Source organism: Cinclus cinclus, chromosome 6 (assembly GCF_963662255.1).
Source record: "Cinclus cinclus chromosome 6, bCinCin1.1, whole genome shotgun sequence".
NCBI classification, from domain to species: domain Eukaryota; kingdom Metazoa; phylum Chordata; class Aves; order Passeriformes; family Cinclidae; genus Cinclus; species Cinclus cinclus.
In genome coordinates this window covers 36065290-36087344 of record NC_085051.1, presented here as the reverse complement: position 1 = coordinate 36087344, position 22055 = coordinate 36065290, and the positions used below count along the sequence as shown (strand labels likewise).

Below are 22055 nucleotides of genomic sequence, written 5' to 3'. Positions count from 1 at the left end.
AAACAAATAGCAAAGCCTGTGGTTCTGCTGTTACAATAGCAACTGCTTAATATCACAATTAGACATATGAGAGAACCAACCTATGAACGGGAAGATGTCAGTTTTCATTTCCCAGGCAGGTGGTATTTAGCTGGATAAAACTGTGTAAGCAAAAATGCAAAAGCCACAGAAGCCACCATTATCCTGTGTAAGGCCAGCAACCAAGCTATTCACCTAGAAAGCTAAAGCTCCAGGTTATCTGAATTTCCTGCAATGATCTGGTTATGCTCCCCCTTCACACATCTAGTCCTGGCCTCAGGAATCTTGCATCTCCAGCTGTAGCGCAGAGAGTTGTGACTGCTGCATGTGATTGCAGGGCACTCTCCAGGGCAGCAGGTAGTACAGCCTTAAATGCTGAACTGGTAACATAACAAAACTTGCATCTCTCACCTCCAGGCTTCCAACACTGTTATTATGAACAGAGAATAAGCCTGTGAAGTTCAGCTGAAAGAAGGATCATGGCACATAACAGAAATGCTCAGTTTTGGCTTTAAATCTTCACTCCACACAGCTGTCCAATAGGTTACATTTAAGTGGCTGAAATCCAGGACAGAGACAGCAAGTGAGCCCACAGGCTTTTCCTTATAGCCCTCTCGTTCAACATCTTCAGCACAGCCTAATTCCACTTGGCAAACCTACTCCAACTAACTTACACTATTATTAATTTCCACTTACTCCACACCAAGCTCTAAACTTCAGCGCTCCAAGATACAGCACCCATTCTGCTAAGGCACTGCCAAAGAGTCTGAAAGTACCTCCAGGAAGGCAAAGTAACCCCTCAGTACCACTGAGAGTGACAAGTAATGTATTCTCACCACTCCAGGTATGCAGTGACTCCAGGCTAAGCTTTGGTTTAACTTTTCATTCCCGCAGGCAGGGCACCAGCCTCTTAGGCACAGCACAGCCATGGCCATGTCCCTTTTTGCATCTAACCTACAGCAGCTAGAAACAAAGAACAAGCCCTCTTATTAATGGAGAAGAACAGAGCAAGTAGAAGAGTAGCATTAGGTGTTTCCTATTCTCTTTGAAAAAGTTTACATAAATAATGGAAGTTTTATTTAGAAAAGGAAACAAGCAGTGTCTTCTCTTTCCCTTGCTCCTGTATCACCACTATTCCTGCCTAGCAAACACTTCAAATCATGCTTAAATCACTACCTCTTTCTAAGAATGATGCTGGATGCCATTTAAGCACAAAGTTCTGAACTTTGCTGCACAGAAACCTTAAACCTCAAAAAACTTTCCTTTAAAACCTTGAAGGGAAAAAAATCAAAAAATCAAACCCCAGCACAGCCATTTTGAGACACTATGAGCTCTCTGCCTGTCTAGTCAACAAACCCAGCAAAACAGTTGCACGTTTTGCATTTGTTTTGTTTTATGCAAAGGAGAGCAGACACATGCATACCTGTGTAACGTATAAGAGAGATGAGACTACTGGAAGCAGAACAAAGAAAACACTCTCCCAGCCTGTTCCCACAGCAGCAGTAACTGCACAGTCATAACCATGACAGCTAAGGAACCAGGCCAAGAAATGTGTGCTGCAAATACATTCTCGCTATGCTGTTAGGCTTTTCTTGCCTTTTTTTTTTAATCCTCAAAGACACTTAAAATACATTTACTGCAAATGCTTCCAGTTCAGCTGTAAGATGTTGGCTAATGTTTTTGGGTTTTTCTGGTTTTCTTAGCTCTTCTTTCTACGACTGTCAATTCCTTTCAGCAACTATAATCCCTTTTCATATCAGTGGCTAATGCAAACCAATAAAGCAACAGGGAGCTTTATGGATCCTGCTTCATTAAGGGAAGAAAGGTTCTGTAGCTTCAGATGGAAACAAAAAGAATCAAACCCATATTCGTTCAGTCACACCCACTCCAAAACACATAGGAACACCAAGTCAAAGGGTGACAATAGAAGTACTCTAACTGGGGGACACAGGAGTGGAAAGAAAAGAGCTTTCTGTCATCTCCCACACTTCTGGCTACAGTACATCTCTGCATCAACGATGAGCTTCTGATCTCCAGGAATTACCATCATTTCCTTTAAATATGTACATAGTGATTGGGACAGGTTAAGGCAGTTCTCTCTGGACAGACAGGACCTTTCAAGGTGATTATTAACATATAAGCAAATTAGTGATGATTATACAAAATCCTGTAGCAGGCTTTTCTAAACATCAACAACACAGCTGAACCATGGCATAGAAATTAGTGTCGAGATTTCCAGTGATTTAAGTCCATTCTGAACAATAAACTAGTTTAATTGTCCTTTAATCTCAGCAAAATAAACATAACAAAAAACAAGTATAAGAATTTTTAATTTTTTTAAGGTATGAATGGGTCATCTTATCTTGCCCTTGAAAGAGTTTCCTTAATTTCAGTGATAAAACAAGAGAATAAAACTTGATCTTCCTTGATTTAAAAAAAGTTTATTGAAGACTTAAGAAAAATACCACAAGCATTTGGAGTCGTTTACCATCTTCCAGCTGTAGATGCAGTCTTAGTGGCATATCCCAGTGCAGTTATAGCACAGGCAGCTCAGCCACTATTTACTACTGAGTGCTGTTCCTCTTTTCAAAATACTTCCAATAGCAGAGGACCTTTCTAAACAGAACAAATACATAATACCAATGATCTTTTGTTTAGGAATGAAACATCCAGATCTTTTCATACTCATACTCTAGATCACGAAAATAGAAAAGCTTTCCAACTCCCTAAAGATGCAACTGCTCCTATTGCTTTGATTAACTTTTTCCTTTTGCCAAAACTACAAGGTGGCAGACTTGAGCCTGAATTAACCATCTCTGTGTCCACCTCAGGCTGACGCATCTCAAAACCGAAGAAATAAATAGAAAAAATATTTGTAATTGTGGAAAATCTGGCAAATTTTCCACTGTAGTGACACTGTGAGAATTTAAGACACTGTAATTTAGAATTATGCACTGCAAATATACAAAAAATTATATATTTGTTGTTTAAAATATAAACATATACATCTAGCAGCTTTGTTTAGTTCTATGAAATATAAACTGTAAATATCTGCTACTGACTATGTGCCTCAAATACTTGGAGATTAACTGGATAACAACATGAATATTGTGAAACACATGTCAGTTTTGAAATTAGCAAGTATCCTAGCATGGATGGATATTTGCCAAAACACAAAACATAGAAAGAGGAAAACAGTATTAATCTGCACTAAGCATATATATTTCCAGCACATATCTTCTGTTGATCCACAAACAAGTGTGCATAGAGTCTTACATTTGTACTAGAACATGAAAAGACTACGAAAGTTAGAAAAACAAAGAGCTCTTTATTCTTCTTACCCCTTTTGCTAAAATTTCCCATTGCACCATCTCACTCTTTTCCTGTCTTGAAAATGTAGTGCCATAAATGCCAGTTAAATGCCTTCAATGTTCATCTCTTGATAGAGTTCCCTTCCTAACCCAAAAAGTGTTAAAAATAAAATCCACACACAAAAAAAAAAATCATCCGGCATCACAGCAGTTCTCCTTCTCCACTTTCTCTTTACATTTACAATATGAATAATTTTCAGCATTGATTCACTATTACTATTCTTGGCATCCTTTCAATTTGCTGAAAATATAGCTACAAAAAAATCAGAGTCATCAAATCGCTATTGTCTTCCTCCTGACCGTATATGCCATTCTCAGTTAATTACCATTTCACTACTCCCTCCCATCCACCAATTCTGTTTCTCTAATTTTGTACTGATAAGACAGTTTTTTTGCCCACACTACTAATAATTTCATCTTTGACATTTATCATGTAAGTGATGAAACACAGCTAAAGGGGTACTTTCTGGCAATTTGTTTCAGAAATGGATCTAAAGGATGACAAGTTTTTGCTACCCTTAAAATCCAAGGTTTGCACCTATTATCTTAAGAACACTGCCAAAGAGTGTGGAGATAAATCCAGAAGGAGAAAATAATTTCTCAAATAGTACCACTGGGAATGATAAGTGATGTATTCCCACCACCCCAGTCATGCAGTAGCTCCAGGCTAGACTTTGGTTCAAATTTCCATTCCTGCAGGCAGGGCACCAACTGCTGAGGCACTCTAATATTCAGTGCAGCAATACCAACATCCCTTTTTGCACCTAACCTACAGCAGAAAGAAAGCAGCTAGAAAGCAAGAAAGAACAGACCTCTTTATTAGTGAAAAAACAAACAAACAAGAGTGGAATTAGGTTTCTCCTGCAGTACACATTTTCAAATTTTCCAATAAATACCACCAGTATTCCTATTTTGAAAACACTTAAAAACATGGTAGCCTTCAAATCATGTCTCCAGAGTCCATTCCTGCATTCATTCCTGCTTGCCTTTAGTCTACAAAAATCTGACATAAAAGATTTCTTCTACTTGCTTTTTTAAGATTACTTTTGCTGCCATCTTTGAATTTTTATTTGTCCAATTAGACTTTAAATTACCCAGGGCTGACACTGATGGCAGGATTAAACAAAGAAACAAAATCAACATATTCTTCCCCATGCACTACAGAGAATGGCAAGACCTCTGAGGTTCATAGAGGCCTGCATCCTAGACAGTAAACTACTAAAGCTAATGCAAAAGAATTGCCAGAAGTCTTCACCAAAACTTCTTTATACCATCCCTACTCAATTCTTAGTGCCTGAGAGCACATCAATGTGTGCTTTAAAGATCTCCTAGATTAAGGTACTTCTATAAAAACAAGAGTTATGATAGGAAAACAAAAAATGTATTCTTTTTTTTTTTTCATAGTTCATATTAAGGTTGCTTATTCAAGAGACAAGGCCTATTTGGGTTTGACTTTTATGTCTCCACCTCAGCACCACTACAGTCTAAAGAGACAAATGCTGCTGAGGAAAGGATGGTCTCAGTCATTATGTTGAAACATGCTCATTTGACTGCAACACTTAATTGTAATACTCCCTCGCTTAGTGATTACGGAAGTCATATCAGAGACACCTACATTCAGCTTAGGTTTTGACTGAGTGCTCTAACCAATGATTTCTATGATAGGCAGAACCATTTTCTTCTCTCTAAGTTTTAATGGACCAACAGTCAAATAGGCAGTGGAATGCCAATTTTAGAACTAATCCCAGATTCACAGAACAACTTAGGTTTGAAGGACCTCAGGGACTTTTATTTGCCTGCACAAAAGAGAAACAACTTAGAGCAGGTTACTCAGATTCTTGCCCATCTGAATTCTTACTATCTTCCAAAAAAGAGTTTTACGAATCTCTCCTGGTAACCTGTTCTGACATGCAATTGCTTCAACTGTAAAAAAAAAAAACAAAACAACAAACCACCAACACCGCCTCACATTTCTTACTATATACTGCAACATACATTCATTACTTCTTGTGCTATTAAGGTGCACATCCACAAAGAATCTATTTTCATTGTCTCTGTATGTATCCATTAGGTAGTTCAAAACAGCAATTTGTATCTCCCTTTAACTGTCTGAAAACAAAATAAACCCAGTTCCTCAGTGTTTCTTTGCACATTACATGCATCACCCTCCAGGATCACCTTGATGGCTCTTTGCTGGAGAATATACAGGCAAGGTAGCACGTACAATGAAAAGCTAAGTAATTGCATATGTATCTGCAAAAGAGATTTAGGTTCTGAAGTATACCAGTCATGGCGAATGCCAGTGGTACACTCACACTGATCTCAGGCATTCTTAACAGATATATGTCATTCATATGCACAGACACTGAGAACCAGAAACACAAAATGTATTGTGCTCAAAAGAGAAAAGGTTTTAAAAATGTATTTTATAAATATTAAAAAGTATCAAAGAAAAATATTTATATTTATTTGGAAGTTATAAATACTAGTCTTTGTATCTCTCTGCATCTCTGACAAAAAATGGTAACTTGCTACAGTGCTGAACCCTGCATAAACACAGAATGAAATTTCCATGGTCCCAAAAATGTAAGGCAAAAGACAATACATGGTCACAAACAGAAGCTGAAGAACAACTCTTAGGAAACCATACTAACCAATGTGGCAGATGGCTCAGCATGCAGTACTTAACTACTTCAGCGACTATGTTCTTGCTGTTTAATGCTTCAAATCAAATACACATGGTTTCTCCTAATGTGAAAAGCTTTCCTCTAGTTTTTCCATTGTTCTGTTTATAAGAAATGCATTTATACGCACAGACACATAACACAGTGCAAAGCTGAAAATTTACAGACTGAAGAATTTATGAGCTATAACACAAGAGTTTTATGCACATACATGCCAAGATTGGACTGATATCTACAGCCATCATATACAGAACATTCTGCTGCCTAGAGTGCGCACAGTAAAACAGCCAACAGCAGCATGGTAGCTATTTTACCAGGTATAAATACATATGCTCTCAATACCTTACCTATTTTTGTCTTCTCATGTGTAGCATCGACACATAGCTAAACAAACCACACTTTTAGAAATTTTGGCCCAAATCTCTTTCTGCAACCTCTCCAGTGTAAATGGTGGAAATGAGGATACCAGTAACTACATACACACTTGTCAAATAGTAGCAAGTGCATGCAGGAATTTACTAAGTAATGTAACTCAAACAAAAATAGTATTGAATATCTAGAATCACCTCTACAGAGATGAGTCACTTCAGACTGATCAGAAACTCAAAACAATATAGCCTCCATAGTATTTGCTTTCCAGAAATTAAATACTACTTCTGTTTCCAAGATACCTTAATCCCAAATCTTTAAATAGGAGGTTTTTACTGTTCTATTCACACAACAACAGTTGCTTTTATGGCAGCTTTCTCATACAGGCTCTTGAAATAACCCAGACCTCACAACCCATAGTCTGCTCAGTATTTTAAAGACTATCCATCTGTCTATATCTTCCCTATTCCCTAGAATGCATATGTGCTGATTCTGGCTGCAGTAGAGTCAATTTTCTTCACAGTGACAACATGATATACTCTACAACTACCTATGTATGATAACTGAGCATCAGAGAGAGAATTATGGTACAAAAAAGGTCCAAGTATATAAGCATACATTCACACACTCCACTATATAATTACTACTATCACTACCTCTGGCAGGTGCTGCTTTAGAAAGAAAGTAGCAGACACAGTTCTCATTGCTAGCCAAATTTTTAAAATTATGTACAGATTAAATAATCACAAACTGTGTTCAAATTTTTAAAAAAAGATATGGCTGAACCTTTAGACTACAGCCCTATTCAGCTCTGGGTTAGCCAATAAAGTAACTTTGATCATTCTTCTGCTTAATTTATGGTTTTAAAAATGAGTTTACAGGGGATAAAGCCTGTCCAAGCATCAGAATGCAAGGCTCCACTTCCTTCTGCTGATGTGCAATGACTCTGCATTAGTAGTTTTATTTAATTTCCTTTCTGATAACTGCCCTGTATTCTTCCTTTGTAATTATATCCTTTCCAGTGAAGCTTTCTTTAATTTTCTTTCAATACGTACCTTGACTAAAACAGAGGCTACAGTGGTGCTAAAATAAGCAGGAAGAAAGAGCTGAAGGAATTAGAATTCTATGACAGTAAGAGCATTTTAGACCTTCATTAGAATTAAGCCATTGTAGGAAAAACTTCATCATCCTTTGGGGAACATGGCTTCATCCTTATCAAGTACATCAAAGGAACCTTTAGGATTCACAAATACTTAGGAACACTGAGGCTCTGCTTTATAGCCATAATATACCAAAGATGCAAAAAATACTCTGGATACTCTTGAAAAGTATGATAAGGAAGAAATATAAGAGTGCTGCCTCTTAAGATCTGACTAACCTGCAAAAACGTAGGTTAAAATGTCATGTCAGGGCATGAAATCCTATTACAGGTGTTCATCAGCCTGAGATCCATGCCTTGAAAAAAGAGCAGATTGCTAGTCCAATTCCAAGGGGACTGTTTACACAAAACAGAATTACTGGTATCTACAGCCTATGTTGTGTAGGCAACACTTGTTTCCAGTAGTGATAGAACTTAATCTATTGATAGGACAAAGATACAAGGAGAATATTACATAATAAAATATGCTCTTGCATTTTATCTGTAGTCCCATTTTTATATCATGTTTTTAAAAGAGAAGCAGACTTGTGTGCAGAATATTTATTTTTTTCCTTCTCTGCTGATAATTCAACTAGGTAAGACACACAGAATAAGACAGCGAGTCCAGGATCAGAGAAACGAACACTTGCTATCTGTAATATTAAAAGTTTTACTGATTATTCTCTAAACAGGAAATCCCCTCCATTTGTACTGCTCATATGACTATAGCAGATAGTAAATTGCCAATCAGCAGAGTCCCACTTCCTTTCTCAGAGCCTTTTAGCAGAATAATTGCCACAACATATTCCAAGACATACAGCAGGTTTGTATCTGCACCCTTCTAATTTCTCCTTTGCTAATCAACTGTCGAGATGTCCTAGGACAGAAAAGAGTGTGGTGCTGGAAAACTTGCCACATGGAATGTACGGGACAGTGGTAATGGTATTTGAAATCCCTGTTGAAAAAGCAGTTCAAATCAGAGAGCAAGTTTTGCCTGCCTTGTCTTCTTTTAAAATCATCGTTGTATGTCTAGGGCTTTTACCTACCTACTTGATAGTTATTTCAACAGCTTTTCAGACCCAAATACTGTTCAAGTACAGGCTTTCAGCAACTCTCAAAAAAAATCGTATCTTTACTGTGCTCAGCCTAAAGGTTAATCATAAGTCACTCCCACAACAAATACAGCAAGATGACGCTTTTTGAGGTAGGTTGTTTAATCTGAACCAAATACCATCACACTGATTCAAGATACACTGAGCAAAGGAACAAAGTAAATGAGACCAGACAAAAAGAGTAGGCAGCTTCTCAAGTGAGAGCTGCATAGAAAAAGCCCAGTGCCATGGATGACACTGGAAAGCTATTAAAGCTTCCTTACCTGGACTTTAATTATACCTTTAGAGAAAAGAGTAATATTTTAAAACTTAAATTTAAAAAAATCCACTCTTCTATCTCACCTACAGGCAAGCAAGATTCTAAAGAAGTGTTAACAGATGTGAAAGACTTTTTACATAAAGATAACTGTGACAGGGAAATAAGAGTTAAAACCCAGATAAGTGATAGACCATCCTGAAGAGTAAATGCGCCTACAATACATGTTATGTTAACAAAGAAGCCACTTCTCACATACAACAAAATGTTGGGCAATTTCAATACATATAAATTAGAGATATATTTAAGAGAAACAGTTATGAATATGTTTATGAAGATTCTTATGTTTCATTACTGTTTGCAATTCACTTTCGCTACAGGTGAAAAATAATTTCCTTCTGTATTTCTTGCTCTTTCAATAGCTTAAAATCAACACTTTCCTTCTTTTCTGTTAATCAATTCTTTTGTTATAGAATCAATATGCTATGTATTTTCATTTATATACTAATTTGATACACATACATCAATATATAGGTAATGTAAGTAACACAGTATCCTGAACTGTTTACTTTGGTATTATAAGGCACATTTTCTTCAAATTCTGCTAAAGGGAACAATATGATGTGTTGCAGAAAACCATCCTTGCTCATGAGATATGCATTACCAGAGAAACACCAAGCACTCACTACTCAATACTTCATTATTACTGCCTGTTATCTACCAGTTTTGACACTACTCAACAAACCTGTAAACAAAGAGTGAGATCATATGCAGGAAGTATATACAAAAAGCATTACGTATATATTTAGCAAATATATTTAACAAAGTAAGAATTGCATAAATGTTTAAAAGTTACAAGTGTAAAAGAAGCATTTAAATGCTCATTACAAGCGCATGTATTTGTGAGTCAACAAGGCCCCATTACAGAATTTGGAAACTAAGCAATTCAAATGCTTTACAGCTGTATCTGGAGCATGATAAACTCTGGAAAACAGATTTGTTCACATGTTATAAAAAGAAAATGCATCCAAACTTTTTTCACAGAGTGAATGCATAGTCTTGATGCTATCAAACAAATAAGAACCCTCCCCACCATCTAACAGCAAATGCAAATATGAAATATCAACAGTGCTTTCAGGGTGAAAGTCTGGGAAATTTATGTTTCCTTTCAGGCTGAATTAACTATTTTAAGAACTCAGTATTTTATCTGCTTCTCTGAATGCACAGAGACTTCTTATACTTACATTATACTACAAATCTGCATTAGGGAGTAATTTAAATTGTTTCTATGCAACTAATGAGGTAAGCTATTTCTTAAGAATATGGTTTTAGGAAGTTAAATACAAGCAGAAGTATTTTACTCTCGGAAGCAACTTTATCCTGTTAAACAAGGGGCAATAGCTAAGACCAACCAGAACAGATAAAGAGAAAACAAGAAAAATTTTGGAAGTCCTGAACAAATCACAAAACTATTTCTAATACAAAATACAACAATAGTATCTTTAAAGAATTATCACATGCTGTGGTTCTCTCTTGTTTAGGTGTCCAAGGTTATTAAACTATTGGTCCTACAGTTAACCTGTTCTTGAGACTGGCTGGTAACTGCAGAAGGGAGATTACAGTTTTTAAAAACAAAATAGCGCATCTCTATCTGAAAAATGCATTCCTTCCTTTCTTAAAGCCACCTGGACATCAAGCAGACCAGCTGATTTTCCCCATGATCTGTGAGCTCCTCGTCAAAGAAAGAGATGCAAACTTTTTCCAGCTCAAGATTTAAGACTATCCTGGTCATACAGAAGCAAAATGCACGTGGGCAGGAAAAATTCAGCCTTAAATCCTTCCTCTTTCCCAGTTTAGGTTTCACTGCCAGGGAAACCAGTGATGCCCTGAGCATTAATGGACTCGTCTCGTTCCCACAGCACGGTTGGCCAGCGTGTAACTGCACTGGTTGCTAGGGAGCAGTGAGCTCATTACACAGCATCACCCACACCCTGCACAAGGATGCTGGCACACGCTTCCCATGTGGGACACTACTGACTGAGGGACAGCCCTGCAGTGCCTGCCAGCCTCCAGTCTCCCAGGGCAGAGCATGCCAATACAGCAGGTGCTAACTTCAGTTCTACCTTCAAGGTTTTACATTCTAGTCTCCTGAGCCAGCCGGCGCAACACAGCACACAAAAAGGTCAGAATGGTCTCCACAGCTATTGGCATGGATACCCCTTACTTTTAAAGGTCAATTCTAGACAAAGATGTTCTTCCTGAAATTTTGGCAGATGCATGGCTTTTGTGACCAGAGCAGTAAGTGCCACTATTCTATAATCCGTGTTAAAGGAGAATTTAGTAGAAATGGAAAAAGGCTGAAAAAAATACTATTTTCAGTCATTAAAGGAGCACAATAACTGGAAGCATTTAAAAAAGACATATAGAAACCTTGTGATCTCCAGGCTGTATACAGCAGATCCCTAGAATGGATGTCAGCTGTGAACAATCTGGGTCTCTTCTAAGCCTAAACATGCAATCCTAATGCATTTTTTCAGCTGTTTGTCTCATTAGCACTTCACAGATCTCTTCACAATAAAATATAAAAAAAATCTGCCACAAAATAAAGAAGTCACTTCTACATGCCAGAAAATTTATTAACTAACAGGCTATCTGCATTACACAGAGACTGTAGCTAATGATTTTCCTGTACCTGTCACATCAAATGCCATCCAAGAATTCTTAGTGCTGGTGAATTAACAAGCACATAAGGGAATACAGCTGTAGATATGCATAGATACCTATACATTCAAATCCTTAGGCAACTTCAAAATGCCTTTCTAAAAAAAAAAAAACTGCATAAAGAAACATAAAAAGGAATGAGAAGGAAGGCAGATTGGGGTAATTCACTCATCAAAGGCACAGAACAACAGCTCTGTTTGAGAGTCATAGGTAAACACGAAAGTATCAACTTTCCCCCTTACCTGAATTTAAGAAGACCAAGACACAAAAATTCCCACCACTAACATATGAAATAATGTTGCGGACACTCATGTATCAGTTAAATGCATTTAAAATGACTGATTACTTTAAAGCAGATATGCATAACTAAGCCTTACCTGTCTCAACAATTTTTCAACAGCTGACATTACCATGAGCCCTCTCCACACAACTGGGGCAGTCTCTTCTATCAAGAAACCCATAGACATGCTGAAACAACAAGGCAAATACTTGAGCTTTACAGCACAACACCAAGTACATACAAAGAGAAGCTTGATTTAAATAAAAACATATGCTCACCATGCGATTCCATAGTTCTTAAGGGGCCTCATTAGATTTTCTAAAATAAAAGCAAACAAGGGGGGTTTTGTTGGAGGGGAGATGGTTTCAGGGTATTTCGGGGTTTTTCTAAGAAACAAGCTTATACTTTTTTTTATCTTTTAAGAGCAATTTTCCCTCTCTATTGAAACAGTTGTTTATTTTTCCCTCATCCCTTCATTAAATATATGCATTTACCTATTCCGCCCAATAATCTGACTCCACTTTTTCTTAGGTTTTACATTTTACTAATACCATTCATCTTTTGCCAGAGTAACAATGTATTTGCCCATAATATAATGTCACTTTGCGCTGCCAAAATCAATCTATTTTTATCAAATCCCTATGCTGGAAAGCATAGACTCCCTATCAGGAATCACTAAAAGCTGTGTCATTTATATTGGAATAAAACCAAAGTCATACAACATGGTGGGATTTTAATTATTTTTCAATCTACCCTATTCACTCATCTCATGAATCAGAAGAGTATCAGATTTTGGGGAATTTGTCTCCTTCTGTTAAATCTGCTACAGAAACCCCAAAGTAGGCATAGCAAATAAAGCCATCCTTAAACTATACATTGACAACAGCTCCAGGTAATTAGTCCCACATTTCTTCAGGTTGACAGAAACGTGAAGGACTTGTACAATTTCTGTAGGAACAAAAGATGCTTATTTGAATATTGCAGATGTGTTGTCCTTGTCATGCTTCTTATTCCTATGCCCTCCAGTGTCAAGAAAAAAAAGCAGGGAGGGAATATTGTAATTGTTCTGCTGGCAAAGGGGCACACAAGCAGAAAGCAAACAAAACAATAAAGGAGGCATTCAAAACAAAATCTCACAAAAGCCAAAAACTCTTCTTCATGTTTTCTACAATCTAAATCCGCACCTTGTCTCAAAATGGCACACACAAAAAAGAACAAATGGAATTTTACTTGGTTTAGATGATGTCTTGGAAGGGCATGCACAGGCAGGGACTAGCAGAAAACAGTATACTTTAAACAATATAAAATATACTATAATTTGGACAGAAATCTTGATGCACCCAAAGTAAAATACATAAAGAGAACAAAATAAAAACAATGTGAGTAAAATAAAAACAGTGCACTCAAATCTGAACTCCAAATTTAGACAAAATAACATCCAAGAGCATACAAATTAAACAGCTAAACTCTACAGATGAAAGCTTTCAAGCAATCAAGTAAGTGAGCATTCAAGCCATGTAATTTTGTAGAAATATGGTGGAGAATAAATTGAATGTTTTGGTTTACAAATCGAAAAGAACAAAACAGGAAAAACAACAAATCACTTGTAATGACTATTGCAGTCAGGAATGAGTTGGAAGCCATTACTGAAAAAGAGATTGGCTTGCACTGATACACTGTACCAGTGTATCAGCTCTTCTTCAACTGGCACAGCTCTTCAGTGTTGAGTCAGGGCTTACTGTGGTGGTATTATATTGTGTAACCACATTTCTAGCAATCACAGTCTTACTTCTCCCCCTGCAGTAAGACAGTTTAGTTATCAAGAGTTTGATGACATTGGAGCTTCAGCCCAGAGCCATCTCTAGGCACTGTTTTGGTGTCCTGGTAAACAAGATATACATCACCACAAGTTAAAATATTGTTAGAAGTATTAAGAGAAATTACTACATATTTACCTAAGACAGGGGCTAAAAAAAAAAAAAAAATAAATAGGAAAACAGTATTTGCAACAGTGTATACCACTGCAGACTCAAGGTTTCCTTTACTTTTTATCATGAAATAGGGACAATTTTAAGACAAAACAAAACAAAAAGGGGAGGCCAAGCTTTGACTGCCAATCATGAGACTCAGGAACTGGAAAGTAAGTTGAATGGAAAAGATGTGTTATTCTGGGAAGTTCACCAAAACACTAAGCCACTTCTCAGTTCAGTCCAACTCCTCTACACTATGAAAGTCAAACATACAGAGACATCTCAACATCCACTACCTGCATGGACAATTTCTTCTGCACAGAGACCAGGTACATAGGCTGAGCTCACACACCTTCCAACATCTCCTTCAAAAAACAGACTTGCTGTGAGTAGATAAACACTGACCTACAGAGCAGCAAAAAGGGGACTCTGTTTTTAAAAATATATGTATGCATGGTTTATTTCTCCACAGCAGTCTCCTTTTATTAAAACTGCATATTATTTTCTTTGGTTAACAACAAGGACTATAAAATGCTCTGAGCAGGAAGATTTAATCAAATTTATACAATGCACAGGAACAATTCACAACTTGCTGTATATTCTGACTATAATGTTCTGCATATTTTCACAGTAATACAAAATACTGCAGAGCTCCCCACTGTTTGCCTACTGCCAAAAATCATTTTTAAGACTAATCTCAAATCTAAAGTGCTTCAGTGAGCATTGGTAATCACCCTTGTCTCATCAAAAACAACAGGCCTTCCTTCTCTTTCACTGTGGGTCTCACGAAGATTTTCTAAAACATAACATGTAAAGAAGATTAAGCTTAATAAGATCCCGGTTACATCTCTACTTCCCATTGCTCTTAGAGTTCACTTTTCTGTTATCAGAAGCCTACCATACAGCTCCAAAAATTCAACACACAACGAAACAGATTTCTTAAAATCACAACACACAGCAATACCATACCACCTATGTCAAGAGATAAATAAAATAGCCTGGTTTGCAATTTTCCACTAGGCTTAATGGCTCTAAGTAAAGGACTGCTGTGTTTTCTCTGAACATACAAAATCAGATCAGTAAGATCAACATTGCACCAATGACATGTCAGTAAATGCCTTTTCTGATAGAATACAAGTAGGGCACTAGAAAAGGCAGATGTGCAAATTCATGACAGCATTTTAGCAGACTGCTGATTAAGAGTTCTGGGACTGGTCTGAAAATTGAATTGTTACTCACATGGGGAAGAGTAACATTGTTGTAATGAAGATGAATCTTCATTACATCAATGAAGATGCATTTTGTAATTATTTTTTACTAAGCTCTCTCTCCCCAAACAAATCAAGCTTTTCAGACTATCCTAACAAGGTAACTGAGTTATTCCACTGTTTCTCTAAAAAGACTGACATAGCAGTTCAATGATGGCCAGGGTCACAGGGTCAGTACAGCACAGAAGGCATGTACAGATCTACATACACACATATATATATAATATATATATGGTTTTGGCTGGAATAGTTACATTTCTTCACCATGCTGTAGCTTGCATGGTGATATGTTTTGGATTTGTGATAAAAACAGTATCGAAAACTGTTCTGCTTCTCACACCAACCCACCAGCAAGCAGGCTGGTGGTACACAAGAAACTGGAAGGGGACACAGCCTGAACACATGACCACAACTGAGCAAAGGGATGTCCCATACCATATGACCTCATGCTCAGCATATAGCTGGGGAGACAAAAAAAGCAAGCAGAAAAAAAAAATAAAAGAAAAAACTAAGCACATTCAGCATTGTGGTGTTTGTCTTCCCAAATAACAGCGGAATGTGATGGAGCCCAGGGTTAAGCCAAAAGGAGACATTCCAACTCTTGGCTTAGTTTTTGGAAGTGGTCTGTTGAGCGATGTGCTAGCGCAAGCAAAAGCTTACATTCAGTCTTACCCCATCAGGTAAGTAAAGACCATTATTCCAGAAGATTGTGATGTTGTACTACATCTCCTTAGATGGCATTATACTGTTTAAGAAAAGCAAAGGTAGCTTATAACTATTAAATATTATTGTAGTGGATCATGCAACACCCTAGCAAATGTATTTTGAACTCACTGGCTCATCAAGCACAAATGCAGAAGAGTTGCTCTGAATTTTCAAGGGGAAAGGGAAAGGGAAGCCTTGGGGAGCTGAGATTTGTACAGGGCTAGCAGATTTGACAGAGGGTATAGGGAGAGACATACCCTCTGAAGGGACAGCTAGAAGCCTGACACCATACTCCAGGCATGTTTAAAATAGTACTGGTTTCCTATGCAAAGGCAAGTGAATTCCACCCACAGAATGTAAAGAGGAAAGAAATGCCACAGAGGGGAGAGGAATGAATGGCAACAGGGCTCCAAGGTACCCTGAAATAAAACAGTGACACCAATCTATGAAAGAGGGTAAAGGATGCTGTCACCAAAAGGTTAGTCCAAGTCACAAATTTTAAATCCTTATTTTAACTGTAATCATTGTTTTAACTGCCTATGCCAGATGCTTAGAATATTCCAGGGCAAGTGACAGGCTAATTGAGACTTCAGGCTTGATTTCACACTGTGTTGTAAGTTTATTTGCAGGATTGCCCCAGAAATACTACAATTTGTATTTTATGCTTGAAGAGCTCCACACAAGGAAGGCTGTGATTGCCCATTACAACCTGCACTAATAGTGTTATCTAACAACTAAGACATCCCAAATACTTAACCAAAGCAAACTAGTAATGAGACTTAAAGAGCATAATTCCATGCTCATGGTTCAATTTCAAGAAATATATGCATAATGAAATGCAATTTTTCCCCAAGAGATTTGATTCTCATATTTAGAGGGTCTACCAGTCCCATTACCTGAGAAGGTTTTACACTTTTTTTCCCCTCCCAACAGACTGCAGAGGAAACAAAGCTCTGTAAAAGCTTTTTCATTAACAGAACAGTTTTGCAGATATGACTTCATCAGTCCTACCTAAAAGCAAAAGAACTAATTGCTTGCTGGAAGACTGTACTTCAAAAGCAAGACTGGCACAAGTAAAGAGCACAGTGATTTAGAAACATCTTTGCCACATTTTGAAACAGCACTGACTTGTTAGGTTTAAAATAGGTTTAAAACACAGGACTAGTTAAGCATCATACCATTACCTTCCATCACAGATGTCTTCCTTATGATTGCTAAAATAACCCACATTTTGAAATGCCCTCAGATCCCCAAGGAGCCAAAAAAATTATTTATAATGGATCAAAAGCTTTATTAGACTAATTTAGGCAGGTCCTTTTAGTTCATTATACCCACAAGAAATGAAACAGACTAACCCAACGCTCAGTTTAAGGCATCTGTCCTGACACACAAAAACCTCGGGAAAGCTCATGTCATTTGAAGCAATAACTTGCTGCTGTGACAGGAGGGCTGCCCTGGTCAGTCACGTAACAGGGTGCCAGACAGCAGAGCAGAATAAGGAACAGCAGGAACCCTGGGGCAGAGATTCACTGCACATCAGCTTTAATTTAAGACCCAGCTTCAAAAAGACATTCCAGTTAACTAGGGACTTTCACTGCTTTCAAAACAAAACTACAGAACTCAATGCATTTGTGTCAATTCAGCCTTTTTAGGTTCAATCCTGTAATCAAGACTCCCCCTCACCCCCGCCCAAAAAAAAAAAAAAAAGGAAATACAGGTGAAGAGACATGGGAGGAAACTGTTTAAAGGATCATGTATAATTGTGCTGATTTTGGCTAAGATAGTTATTTTTCACAGTAGCTGGTATAGGGCTGTTTTGGATTTCTGACAACAACAGTGTTAATAACAGAGAGATGTTTTTGTTATAGCTAAGCAGTGCTTACACAATCCATGCCTCTTCTGCTTGTGACCCCACCCCACCAGCAAAACAGGCTGGGGGTGCACATGGAACTGGGAGGGGACACAATCAGTACAGCTGATCTCCTCAAAAAAGGGATATCCCACACCCATATGGCATCACACTCAGTATATAAATGATCATAACCATCAACTAAAGCAAAGGAAAGAGATGCTAGCTTTTAAACTCGTTATCATTTTGGGCCTCTGGGCTCTATAGGGAAAGGATTAAACCACTTTTTTCCCTGTTTTTGATCTGTTCTGCTTCATTTCTCTATTATGAAAAGTCACTCCATTGTACTGCAGAGAAGGGGAAGGAAAGAGAATACAGCAAGAAGCCCACAGAGAAAAAAAAAATAAATAAAAAAGCATGGAAGTGAAACTGCAAGGTAAAAATATCGAGAAAATTCAGAATTGGAGTCCTTCAATTTTTCTTCTAGCAGAGAAATGGAAACATTTATTCCTCCAAAATAAGCAAAAAGGTAAATGTGTTCTGTCTACAAAAGCACGATTGATTTCTTTTGTTTATGCATGTATAATGAAAAGACTATCTATCATGTTCCTATAACAAAGCCATCTCGCAATTCAATTTCAGTTTTTGTACCAGTTGAACCAAAAAACTCTAAAACTTCATAACATAGTAAATATCTGTTAGCCACAATTCAAATCAAATCATTTGGAATTACTGCACTACAAGATTAACAATATAAAGCATAATACAAATCCGCATTCAAGTACTTCAAATGTATTCAGGTTAGAGTGTTTCAGTAATTTATACTGGAATGGCATTTGGTAAAATTTGACTTGCCATGTATCCAAAAAGACTGCTCTCAGTAAGAGGCTTTAATTACTACACTCCATTCCTATACTTTTTGTAATTGTATGAATTTACGTATAATGAAGAATAAAATTTTAATAAATTAATTCCCTAGAGGTTTTTTTCTTTTTAACAGGAGCTAACAACTGTATGCCTATAAATAATTCCACGCAGAATTGGATATCCTCCATCTCCTTTCCCTTCCAAGGTCTTTGATTTTTTCCACAAGTAAACTCAACAATAACTGGACTAATCCACCTTGAGGTTTACTGTTACAGGTTTGAGGGCAATAGTCAAGGTCCAGAATAAAATATTAAGCACTCAAGTAGAATTCTCATTTTCAACTACTCAATCACATTTTTAAAAGACTCCAAAATATAAACCACAATTAATTACGACATTCTTAATTATTATTTTGTCACATGTAAGACATGTGGGACTACTGCAATTCCTCCATACAGATAAACTGGGGTAAGATATCACCAAAAGTAAAACACAGGGTTTCAGCTCAGGCTACTTATAAAGCAGAATCAATAAAACATATCATTAGACTATACACAATTTAAAAATCACTTGCTCACCAATCAAGATCTAGTGTCAGTAGCAAATTTTTTTTTAAAGGCTCAAATTTGGGGTTTTTTAAAAATTAACTGTGATGCAGTTCCACTGAAAAAGAAAGATATACACACCTTGGAGACTTCAAGCCCTACCTTTAAATTTAAATCCTTAGCAAAGGTCAAGAAAATTCTTCACGGTTACAAAAAAAACCTATGCTACCTACAAAACATTTTGTCTATTTCCCTAGTCCACTCCAAATTTTGTATTTATGACCCTCAAATGAATGCACCACAATGCCTTGTTACTATTCCAGCAGACATCTTCAAAGAGTCTCAACTATTTTTAATTTACACATTCTGTTATGAGTCTACTATCACAGTCTTAAGATATGTAAATATGCCCCAGTGAAATAATTCAGGTGTCCATTTCTATAGTTCCTGCAATTTTATTAGGTTCAATGAGGAAGCCACAAACACAGCTTTCTCTAAGAAACTACAGTTTATTCTAAATTGTGCAAATAGATGTCTACTACTGATCTTTTGAATATACTGTTTTATTAAGAAATTAAAGACACTGAAGCACTCATAAAATGGCAAAAAATTTCTCAAATACTAAGAAGAGAGTCACCTGTCAAAGATTTATGCACCAAAACCTTCATAATCAAAGTAAATAAAGAAACTTTATCTATCTGGGAAAGTGGCAAATGTTTTTGGCAATATAACAGTTTCTGTTCTCTGCCATCTAATTTAAATGGCAGATTTAAAAGGGAAAAAAAATGAAATAATGTGATTCACTGAGCCAGAAAAGTGCTTTCAAGTAAATTACTTGGGGAAATAATAGAAGTAATACTTCTGTAACTTATGCTATTAGCATTGCCCTGCATATATATTTTAGCTGATGTTAATATTAATTCCATAGTTAGATAATCCTCCATTAGCTCATTAAATTCAGTGGTGAACTTATTAACCAGAATTTCCCTGACCATTTAGTTAAAGTATTTTGAATGACAACCTATTAAATGTTAGCAGACTTTTCAATGTACTACAGTTTCCAAAATTAAATTAATGTAGTATCTTCCATTTATACAGATTCCTCACTAAGAATTCCTAATTCATTTTGAATGCTTAAATTATAGCGTATCCATAATAATTTCTATTCAGAAGTAATAGCTATAGCATGAACTTATTTTGTATGGTACTGGGCATCCCTAATCCCTTTTCATGTGAGAAAAGAAGAGGAAATCAAAGATTGCAAAAGTGCTCAGAACCTCCCAGGATTACTCTACAGATTCATTATCAAATCTACGCCTCACACTGAAGTAAGCATTAGACTTCAAACATTTTTTTTATTGCTATGTTATGAAAAATGTCTTTAATTGATTTATTGTTATGTAGACATAGTTTATGCACTTCTGTAACACAGAACTGCCTGGGCTCTCTCAGTTGCTATGCAATATTTCTTCAAAGATTGTTTTACTCTTGAAAATACAGTAGAAACGAGAAGATACACCAAACTTTATACCAAAATACAGGAGTCATACATACTTTTATATCAATATATTTATATACACCTATATACACGCCATAGATATATATACATATACACACATACCTATGATTGATCACTTCTTTGCAAGCTTATTCAATCTGACACTCATTAAAGGAATCCTTGATTAAACTTTAATTGAAGTTTCCTATGTCATTCCTATTTTGCAATTAAACCATCTTCGACAGTACTTCTCTTGCTGTTACTCTTCAGTTTCAACTAGTTAAAAATACACAGGGTAGTGAGCAGAATCCCTGAAATATAAATTCTATCTTGTTATTCATACCAAATTACTCTGTCTTTTGCAGCAGACTTCTGTCATCTGTCAAGCTTCTGAAATACACAAATTCCTTTTTCTGTCTGTTAAAAAAGGTATGTTCTTCAAATCCTGATATTTACTTGTACATTCCACACAGAACTAGAAAGAATATATTTCAGTGATCAAAACGTTAGTGCTTACAAGATGTTAGCAGCAGTTTCAGTTCATGGAAATCTTCCAATTTTTTTTCTATTACATTGAATTCTGCACTTCTAACAGCACTTGAAACATGCTAAGACAAAACTTGCAGTGAATTCTATTGAGCTGTTTACCAGAAATATCTAGTCATTGAAACAAAACTGAGCTGCTCAATATCTGAGTGAATACAGTCTTAAGTTCTTGCATTCCTAGCAAGCTGACTTGTACAACCACAAGAAATAGACTGAGCAATTTGCTTTTTCATTTGTGGCTCAAGACATAGATTTAAATTAGGTATGGATTGATAAAATACATAGCAAAACGATGGAGTTCTAAATTATCTAATCCATTTTTCAGACAGTGAGGAAAACAATGGAGAAACAAGTCAATGTCACATAAAAATGAAAAGAGGAGAGATATGAGCACCACAACATAATCCCTTTTGTGTTCATATTGCACAATGCACTTCAAATACAAAATTCAGAGCGAGAAAATATGTTACAGGAAAACACAGCCTGTATGACATGCATCCTCAATGGAGTTCAAAGTCCAACTGAATGCAAGAATACACCCATTTGTATCAGGAACTCAAATCCTACTGATGATACATGAAAAGGCTCATTTATTTATTTATTTATCACTCAGCAGCCTTTTGACTTCAAAAGATATAACAAAAATTCAACAAATAAAACTAAGTACTCTCCTTCTGTCTTAGGAATTGATCTAAATAAAACCTGTATTTGTAAGCTAGGTAGTTAAACACAGGAAGTACTCAATTTGACAGCTGTCTGTATAACCACATGCAATGCATCAGTACATGGAAATGTATTACTTTATCCAGAGTACACGGCATAATCATAAGGAGACAGAACTTTAATTACATAAGAAAT

At 36.5% G+C, this 22055-nt stretch overlaps 1 protein-coding gene across 1 annotated transcript in view; it reads right to left on the bottom strand.

Annotated features, from left to right (window-relative positions):
- NUBPL (NUBP iron-sulfur cluster assembly factor, mitochondrial) overlaps positions 1–22055 on the bottom strand; it is a 78649-nt gene that overhangs the window by 37947 nt on the left and 18647 nt on the right. The window contains exons 5-6 of the mRNA XM_062494833.1: positions 12228–12267; positions 12047–12137 (exon numbers count right to left, since the gene is read on the bottom strand). Of these exons, the coding sequence (XP_062350817.1) occupies positions 12047–12137; positions 12228–12267 (131 nt within the window). The remainder of the gene's footprint in view (positions 1–12046; positions 12138–12227; positions 12268–22055) is intronic.